Source organism: Benincasa hispida, chromosome 10 (assembly GCF_027475165.1).
Source record: "Benincasa hispida cultivar pf3 chromosome 10, pf3_genome.v1.1, whole genome shotgun sequence".
Lineage (NCBI taxonomy): Eukaryota > Viridiplantae > Streptophyta > Magnoliopsida > Cucurbitales > Cucurbitaceae > Benincasa > Benincasa hispida.
The window spans coordinates 52,691,966-52,702,454 of record NC_143487.1 but is presented as its reverse complement, the minus strand read 5'-3'; the positions used below and the strand labels follow the sequence as shown (position 1 = coordinate 52,702,454).

The 10,489-nt window shown below is 28.9% G+C and overlaps 1 protein-coding gene across 1 annotated transcript; it reads right to left on the bottom strand.

Annotated features, from left to right (window-relative positions):
- Positions 1 to 547: 547 nt before the first annotated feature.
- Positions 548 to 4,430, bottom strand: LOC120087560 (methyl jasmonate esterase 1-like). The gene is made up of 3 exons (XM_039044362.2): positions 3,814 to 4,430; positions 2,174 to 2,305; positions 548 to 952 (listed from the first exon to the last, which is right to left on the bottom strand). The coding sequence occupies exons 1-3, from the start codon at positions 4,252 to 4,254 to the stop codon at positions 668 to 670; spliced, it is 858 nt and encodes a 285-aa protein (XP_038900290.2). The 5' UTR covers positions 4,255 to 4,430; the 3' UTR covers positions 548 to 667.
- Positions 4,431 to 10,489: the final 6,059 nt, after the last annotated feature.

Sequence of the window (10,489 nt, the reverse complement as noted above, 5' to 3'; positions counted from 1 at the left end):
GGTCTTTTGAAGTGGTTCCAAAAACAAAATTATAAGGGTTTATACCCATAGTGGACAATATCATACTATTGTAGAGACATGTAGACGAGATTTGTTGTCTACTATGATTCTCACATTTTTTTAAAGAAATGCTTGAATTCTTAGCCAAAATTTTATAAAATATATAGTTTTCAAATTTTGGCTTTATTATAAAAAAAACATTTTAGAAAAAGTGAAAAAAAAGAAATTATTAAGCAATGCAGAGTTTATAAATTTAATTTTTCCAAGCCCAAAAAAAATCAAAACAATTATAAAGCGGGACTAAAATATTTACTTTTGTGCACTTTTTGTCCTACTACTCAACTTAATTTTTTAGGATGTTTGGCCAAGGAGTTAGGAAGTGATAAATGGAGTTATGAACTCCACTATTTGTTGGACCCAAGAAATTTGTTGGACTTCACAATTAAAAGATATCAATATTATGTTTTATTAACTCTTTACTTGTAGGTTTCAAGAATTTACGATTCTCCAAACTTCACAATTTCTTAAACTTCGCAACTCCACAAAATACGTAAAGTGTGTATTCCATTATTAGACATTACTCCGAAACATAATTACCAATTCAAATGAGAATTAAAATGGAGTGAAGTTTAGATGTGACAATAGTACCCAAAAAAAGAACAATAGACTAAGAATAGTGATGAGCAATGTGGGAAAGTTTGTGGAAGAGATCCAACGGCTTAGACATCATAACCATATGATCAGATCCTGTAACTTCCACAACAGCAGTTGGTGGGTTTCTACGAATCACCCATTTTTGGAAGCTCTTTTGGATAACCTTATCCTTATCCAAAACAACAAAAACTCGTTTGACGGCGCCATACCTTTGTTTCGTCAAAACTAAATCCTTGTTCCATTGTTGTCCCTCGAACAAATGGGTTGGTCTCATCAGTGTCCTCCCTAATGTCAAGTCCTTTCGTACCAAAATTCAAAGTGTTTAGCTTAAAATATCGTTTTGTACTTCAAATTTACTCTATACTTTCAAATCTTCCATTTTATTTTCCTTTGTGTTTGTAATAAATTTTAAATTTAATCTCCACTATATTAGCTTTTGATTTTTTTTTTCAAAAACATATTATTGTCGGTTAATATTTTTACTCTAAATTTTGGCAACAAATTCACATTTTATAGTTTCTTGAATGAAAATTATTATTATTATTATTATTGAACAAATTTCGATAAAAATTAACATTGAATGACTAAATTTAAGATTTATTGAAAGTACTACACTAAAATTGGACATTTGAAAGTATGAAGATTAGATGCAAATTCCAAAGTATAGATACCAAAATAGTATTTTAACTAAATGTTTATATTCAAACATTTCAGTATTATTCGGTAACCAATTCGTTTTTAGTATTTGATTGTTGAAAAATATGCTGTTTTCTATGAGTTTTTAAATTTTGGCTTTGATTTTGAAAACCTTCATAAAATCTAGACAACAAAACATATAAACTTATGATGGAATAGATGTTTATAAGCTTAATTTTCAAAAATAAAAAAACGAAATGGTTACTAAACGAGACCTTCATTATTAGTTTTCTATCTTTAAATTTTATTTAATTTCTCTCCATTTTCATACACGGTTTTTAGGTTTTTTTTTTTTTTTTTTTTTTTTTTTTTTTAAATAAACACTTGAATTCTTAATTAAATTCTATAAACAAAAATAAATTTTAAAAAATTAATTTACTACTTTATTTAGTTTGTGAAAAGACGATTTGGTTTGTGAAACCATTAGTAGAAAGTAAATAATAAAATAGTTACCAAATGAAATAGCTATCAAATGGGACCTTAACAAATCTAGTTGTATTTAGCTCATGAATTAGGTTTATTTATAATGAGAAATTACGTTGGATAAGGTTAAAAAATCGAACTTGACTTTTAAGATATATGGTAACATATACTATATAGATATAAAGATATGTTTCAACAACTAAGTAACCTTTTCAAATTATCCAATGTATGATATATAAATTTGGAGTTGTAACAAGTTGAAACTTGTTAAAATATATGGTAATTAATAGTTGGTTAATTTTACCAATTGATTTCTAATATTTTTGTATAGGTATTGTGAAGTTCTACAAATCATAAATATTAATAAAACATTACCAATGGACATAAACAATTGATTTACCTCTTTGGGGCTTTTGTTGAATAGTTTAGATGCCAAGAACAGTGGGCCAAATGTCAAAGTTGTTGGAGGGCTTTTGGGCCCATTACCAAATGTATAACGGCTGTCTGGCCCAAAATCTATCCTCTTGCGAAGCTGCCAACACAATAAGTACCATAAAAAAATTACATTAAAACTTTGGTTTTATATATATAGTATACAACGAGCTCAAAATATTTGGTATCTACTCTCTTAAATTAAAGATATTGATTTAGTTATACTTTACTATCAACTTCGTGGTTTAAGGTTCGATTCCCCCACCCCACACTTTAATTATAATACCTCTTAATATATATATATATATATATATATATATATATATATATAATTTCAATTGACATACTGTTCATACTATCAACCTCAATACTCTGCATCTCCATTTTGTGTTTGTGTTTCTATTTACCATGAAGTTGGCTATAAAGTATTTTGCCAACAAGAGTGTAGGTTGTTCATACTATCGTGGTTTGAGGTTCGATTCTCATGTCCACACTTTAATTACAATTTCTTTAAAAAAAAAAAGGATTGAAACAAAACTGGAAACCTAAGAATCAAGAGTATTTAGTGAAAAATTGAAGTTAACAATGAAAATATAAAAACACTTAGTGTTTTGTTTAAAAAATACATCCGAATTTTCAAAAAATTAAAAAATATTCTTAAACTAAAATAATTAGAAAAATACTTTTTATACGGCCAATACTCATTTCAAAATTATCCTTGAAATGTCAAAAGTTGCATGAATACTTGTCATTAGTGTAATGATCAATTTGTTTAAAATTTTATTGAGTTCGAAAAAAATCAATTTAAAATCAAATAGTAGATATTCTAATTTTTTTAAGATAGATGCTCCCATTTTTTTCTAATTTATTTAATGACTTATCAAAACAATAACGATGTATTTGGTTATTAACACACACCATATTACAAACATACAACTTTTTAAAAACATTTAAGTTTTAAGGACTCCTTGGTGCTTCCATTTTTTTTTTTTTTTTTTTTTTTTGTTATAGTGTGTATATATATGGGAGTAATTTTTTTTTATGAGATAAACAAAGGTTAAACAATAAACAAGAAGGGAGAAAAAATAAAGAAAATAGAGAAGTGCTACACCATAAGTTGAGGGAAGGGACAGAAAGAAAATGGAAGGGAGATGATAGGTTATAAAAAAGCCATAAAAAGTTCATATATATTTTTGTAACAAGGTATTGATGATTTCTGTCCATACATTAACCATTAATATCATTTTGAATTTTTTCTAAGTTTAAGACTATTTTTTAAGGGAAATTTTTATTAATAAAAAAATTCCAAAAGTATTAAAAAAGTTTCAAAACTACTTTCTACTTTTGTATTTTTTTTTATAAAATGTAAATATTTTTAAATATTTTTTTTTATATTTATATTTATATATATAGTTTTTTTTTTTTTTTTTTTTTTTTTAAGTTTTGAAAGTTTAACAAACGATGATAAGAGTGTTTCTTAAATATTTTTTAAAAGTTTGTTATTTGTAAATTTTTAAAAATTAAGAGTATTTTTCACAAAATATTAGGTCCAAGAACTTTATATATATATATATACATATATTGGAATAAAAGTAATATTAATAATACCTGTTGAAGTAGAAATGAAGCGTTTAGGGATGGGCCAGGCATGGCGGCGGCGACAAAAATAGCCACAGATATTTTATCCGGAAAATCCTCCATCGCCTTCGAGATGCACAGTCCGCCTTGGCTGTGCCCTACCAGAATCACCTTCTCCTCCTCCGCCACCTCCGCCATGAAATCCGTCAACGGCTGGACGTACTCGCTAAACGATTTCAGACTCTCCGCCTCCCTCGGATCAATTCCGGCCCCCGCCATGTCTAGCACCGTCACTCGGTGCCCGGCCGATCTGAGCAGCGTGTATAGCTTGTACCATGACCAGGCGCCAAGGCAAGCTCCGTGAACTAGAACGAAGTGCTTGCCACCGGGGCTGGACGGCGGATCTGATTTCGTTTTGGCTAGTGTAGAAGAAAGGAAGAGGAAGAAGAGAAGTATATTCAAATAATGCATTTTTTTTTCTTTTTATTTTGGGGGTTTTGAAATTATTTTACTTTATCCAGCCGGATATATATTGGCGTTTTTATTCAATTTTGGCCACTTAATGATGAAATTTAATTTCGACTTTGACTTAAATCTTTCATTAAAGTTTTATGCCTGTTTGGACCTCTAAACTATTTCAATTTCGTGACAGATTTTAAATAAATTTTGTTATTTGTTATTACGTGAAAAGAGAATTATTTTAAGATTCGAAGTGATTTAATATCCTATTTTTACTTTAAAAAAAACTTTCTTCACTATAATATTTGGATTTTACATGATTTCATAGTATTTAAAAGTAAAAATTTTAATTAACTATGGCGTATTCAAATTTTCAATTGATATAAAATACTTATTTTTTTTTTCAGATTCCATCCAAACATAAGATGTTAAATATTTTTATTTCAAATCTTTCTCATTCCAAACAAAGTAATTTATTTAAAATCATTTTTCAAATTTAAAAATCGCATAACTTAAAATCATTTCTTAAACTTTCTTGAATCCAAATGGATGATTAATATTATGATTAAAATACTATTTTGGTATTGGACTTTGAGATTTGTTCAATTTTAGGCCTTGTCCTTTCAGTAAATCCTAAATTAGTCTCGAGTTTTGAAGGATGGGTATGTTCGATTCTCATGTTTTCAAAATGTAATATTTAAGTCCTAGAATTTTAATAATAGTTGCGGTCTTTAAGTTTTTAAAATATACTTTAGTCCCTGAGTTTTTAAATATTGATTTTTGAAGTCCCTTGAATAGTTTATTATTATTTTAAATAACTAACTCACATTTTAAATTAGAAAAATAATTTTTTTAAAATTACTTTTAAAAACTATTTTTCTAATTTAAATACAATATAATTATTTAAAATAATTAAGAAAATTACTTTAAGGACTTTTAAACATATTATTAAAAACTTAGGAACTAGCCAAATGCATTTATTCTTAAGAACTTGAGAACTTAAAGAAACATTTTTAAAATTCAAGAATCAAACACACATACGTTTCAAAATTTAGGCATTAAAAAAGGTAAGTTTCCCTAGAAAGTTTTTGAAAAAATTAATAATAAACTAGTATTAGGGACTAAATTTAAGATTTATTGAAAATACATGAACTAAATTTTGATATTTGAAATTATAGGGACAAAATTTAAACAAACTTCAAAGTTCATAGACTAAAATGATATTTTAACTTAATATTATCGTTCACTTTTCATAAATAATGGTTCAAAAGTACAATGAAAACAAAAATGCATTTAAATTTTGGACAAAAATTGAAATTTAAAATAGTGTAGTAATGACTTATAACGAAAATTGGGGCCACTTTGTTGCCCAAGTCTCAATTTTCATCCCAAATGTTAAGGAATTCCTACTCTAAACATAGTTTTGAATCACTTAAAAAAGGTCGAAGATAATATTGCAATTTTAAAAGGATATGAATATTTTTTGTAATTTAGTTTTAAATTATGTATGAAATATAGAGTTTGGTCAAACAAAATTTAACTTGAAGGATGAACCATAAATATATTAGATGGTAGATGAATGAGATGTTTGAGAGTGATTCTAAATGGTTAAATTCACTTTTATCATTTTCAAAATCACTCTAATAATATTTTTACTCATTAAAAATTATTTTTTAGTATAAAAATTACGTTTAAAAGTATAAAATTAAATATTAAATAATTATAAATATAGATAATAAAAATAATTTTAACTATTTTAAAAACACTTCTAAAATGGATCATAATAGTAGACTATCAATGTGGACATGGACGAATAAAGTAGTAGTACAATGAAATGAAACTGGTAAACGTGTTGACTCTTGTTGGGCTACAAAAAGTCATGACTTTTTGTAGAGAGTTTATTATAATGTCTTTGATATTTATTGAATATGAAATTTAAAAGTAGTACCTTTTTTATGTTTGAATTAATTAGGTGCACATATTACACACGAATTTGGTTGGGGGATAGGTTAGTGATAAGGTATTAATTATATCATATTAAAAATAGATGGTTCTATTCTTTACTTTGCAATTTGTTGAACTAAAAAGAAAAGAATAAAACACAATTGGACAAATTGGAAATAAACGGAAAGATATGAATAGGATTGTTATATCTGGACCACGAGGAAGATATAAGTATATAACATGTAGTCAAATTGGAGTGTCACATTAAATTGTGTAGTTGTAATCACATTGCTGAATATTTAAATGCATTTGTCGAGGGTGGCCTCGAGCAAGTTCCAAAGCTCACAAGGCGGGCCCAAACCCAAGGAGAACTGCGTCGTAGGAGAATGTGTATTCCAAAAGAAAAAAGTTAGAGCCTTGGTTTTGAACCGACCAACTGACCTGATAAATATATACCAATTGAGAAATGATTGGCCGATACTCACTTTAACACCCTACAGCCTCGAGCATCGTAAACAATCTTGACATCACCAGAGTTACACGTAGTTACATGTGATTGTCAGAAGAAGGACAATATAAATAGCCTCTCGACAATCCTAAAGAGAAGAATAAGTAATTTTCGAATGAGATCTTTGACATACAATATAAATATTATTGATTGAGATATATTTAATTTACTAAAATAGAAATAACTGACTTTTAGAAACATAATTGAAATTTATGGAATTATGTGATGAAATGTATAATTAAGCTCCAAAGTTTCAAAATCTAACAAAATTATTTCTTGTCCTCGTGGGCTTCGGTCCTTTTCAAACTAGACTTCGGAGAGGGAAAATTAACAACATTTAGTCGTTAAATTCAAAGTTAGAAATTTGTTATTCTACCATTAATAATGACTTCCATTATTAATATGAGTCAACGATAAAGACTTTGATTCTCAGTCCAAGTTGCTTTTAACATTAAAAGATCGTCTTTGTTTCTAGCGTCAAAACATAATTCAATTGATATAAAATATATATTTTCTATTAAAAGATAAAAGGATCGAATCTTCTACTTCTACATTGTTATACTAAAAAAAGCTTTAACATTTAGTTTGATTTTTAATAGTGCATTTGGTATAATTTGTGAAAAAAAAGGGAAATACCCTCTTAGTCCCTATATTTTAGGTTTAGTTTCAATTTAGTTTGTATGTTTCAACTAACACTTTGCCCTTGACATTTCAAGAATGCTTCATTTTAGTCCTCAAGATAACAAAACCGTTAGGCCATCTAACGAAATGTTGACTAGATGATGACTAGGGTCATTTTAAGCTTCAATAAATTGATGATATGGTTATTCAGTCTTGGCATGGTAAAGAAAATGATTGTTTTTAAATAAAGGAAGATGAACCAACTTATTTACAAATAAAAGACCTAATCGATTTCTTACAAGAAAAATACATAAAATTTATGAAAGCTATTTTTTTAAAATTAAATGTAGTCGTATTTTGTCTTTCTTAATAAGATCTTGGTCAATTTCTTACAAGAAAAATACATAAAAGTTCACGAAAAAAATTGATTTTAAAAGATCTCCAACTTCTCAAAGAAAATTCTCAAACCCTAAAAAGTTAGATACCATTTTTTAAAAAAGAAATTCATATTCTCATTGAAAAAGCGATGGGTTGACTCAACACTCAATATACGGATGTTAAACGAAAAGCACTGACAAGCACTATAACAACAAAAATACTAACAAGAAGTAAACAAGTAAAGGTACATAAAAGTTGGTAACCTAGTTCGGCGATAATCCGCCAACGTTTGGAGGGCAGTGTGCCCAGGAAAGATAATCCACTAATATTAAAAAGTCAAGCAATTACAACGTAGTGCTTATCTATAATACACCAGCTACTTCAGTGGCTCACGTAGAATTCAACTCCAAAGTCACATAGGCTCCCCCTAGATATGAGACTCCCTGTCAATTGTACTTAGGCTCCCCCTAAGTGTGATAATATTAGTGACGAACATTTCGACTTTCGACAGTGTGTGAGACTTTTATTAGTTTGGTTATCTTCCTTGTTACTTAGTGAAGTCCCTTCACATGAGAACTTGGGTCCCTCTAAGTCTTGAGACAAAAAAGAGAGAGTTCTCACCCAAGAGTTGAGAGTGAAGACCAACTGTGGAGACTGTTCAACTTCTCGACGTGTAACAGAGAAAGGAGTGGCAATTTTCACTAAAGGAGGAATATTCCGAATGTGGTTTTCTCTAATTCTTTGTTTTTCTTTATTTGAATGCTCTCAATTTTGTATTCAAATATGTTCTTGAGAACCATGAGTGTTTAAACTCTTTGTTTTAGGGAGTTATTGGATTTACATGTAGATTTGAATTAATACTTAGGAATTTTATGGAATTGCATAACTCTTTATCTTTTAATGTTACTATTTTCAATTTATATTTATTGGCCATCAATAAATGCTAGATTGAATGTTTAATTCGGTGGATTGCATGCTTACCGGACTTGTAACATTAAATTGTTATTAACCGATCATGTAGTTAGGAGAGTAGTAAAAGTTGTTGATGACAATGTTTAATGTCATGAGATTAATTTGATATCACAATGTTAGTTATTATTTAGGATCACATGAGAAAGAATTATTTTCGAAAGACAATAATTCAAAATTTTGTTTCTAGACTTAGATAAATGGTACTGCTTAATTCCATGATTGACCTAGGTATTGTTCAATGAAGTATGTAATGAAACCGACACCCTAGGACACTCTTTAATTCTAAAATTACATTTGTTTGTCTTGATTGCATTTCAATCAAAACATCATTCAATTTGACTTTCTAATTTCCTAGCTAAAATTGATATGGTTCTAAATAGATAAATAATAACTGTTTCTTTGATCCCCCAGGAAGATACTTGACCTTTTAAGTCGTTTTAGTATATTACAACTCCACCGTGTTCGCTTGTGCGTAAATTTTCCACGTCACTTACTCTTCACAAGGTCACGAATAAAGTGATAACTAATGTCAATGTGTTTAGTATGGTTGTGTTGAACAAGATTTTTGGATATAATAATTGCACTTATATTGTCACAGTAAAGAGTCATGAAATCTTGTGTGACATCATACTCCTGTAACATTTGTTTCATCAATATCAACTAGGTGTAGCTACTTCCTGCAGCAATGTATTCAGCTTTAACTGTCGACAAAGAAACACAGTTCTATTTCTTGCTAAACCATGAAATCAAGTTGTTCCCAAGATAGAAACAACCCCCAAATGTCTTACTTGCTAGAGATTATTTAGAACGAGCATTGTAGATTCTGGTTGTGACAATGTTGATACATGCTTTGATGATATGGCTCTGTATATTGACTGGTTAGATAGTCTGCAAGTTTGTCGCAAAATGTATAAGCCCTTGCCTCCTGAGTCTTTGTGTGTTGTGAGTGAGGTAGAGAAACCTATTGTGGAGTTGAAACAATTACCTACTCATTTTAAATATGCATTCTTGGGTGAAACTTCTTCTTTTCCTGTTATTATTTCTACTGATTTGAATGAACTGAGAAGAGAAATTACTGAGATTATTAAGGGACAATAAATCTATCATTGGTTGGTCTATTGAGGATCTTAAGGGGAATAGTTCATCAATCTGTATGCATAGAATACTGATGAAAGATTCCTTTACTCCTTCAATAGAACATCAAAGAAGATTAAACCCTGCCATGAAGGAAGGCATTGCCTTGGGGCATAAAGTATTCAAAATGGGTTAGAGGTGGACAGGGAAAAAATTTCTACAATTAAACAATTGCCACATTCTACAAATGTGAAAGGAGCTAGGAGCTTCAGAACATGCAGGATTTTACAGGAGATTTATCAAAGATTTTCCAAAAATTGCTAAACCCTTGAGTAACTTGCTAGAAAAAGATGCTATATATGTTTTTAATGATGTTTGTTTCAAAGCCTTTAATTTTTTGAAAGAGAAATTGGTTTTTGCTCCTGTCATTGTTGCAACTATGTGGTCTGAACCTTTTGAAATAATGTGTGATACTAGTAATTATGCATTAGGTGTTTTCATAGGCCAATGTAAGAATAACATTTTTAGCGTGATATACTATGCTAGTAAAACTCTTGATAGTACTCAACAGAATTACATTACTACTGAAAAAGAGTTGCTAGATGTTGTGTTTGTTTTTGATAAGTTTAGGCCCTACTTATGTGGTTCTGAGGTAATTGTTCATACTGACCATGCAACTTTGAAATATTTGTTTGATAAGAAAGAGTCCAAACCTAGATTGATGAGATGAGTTTTGATTTTTAGGAATTT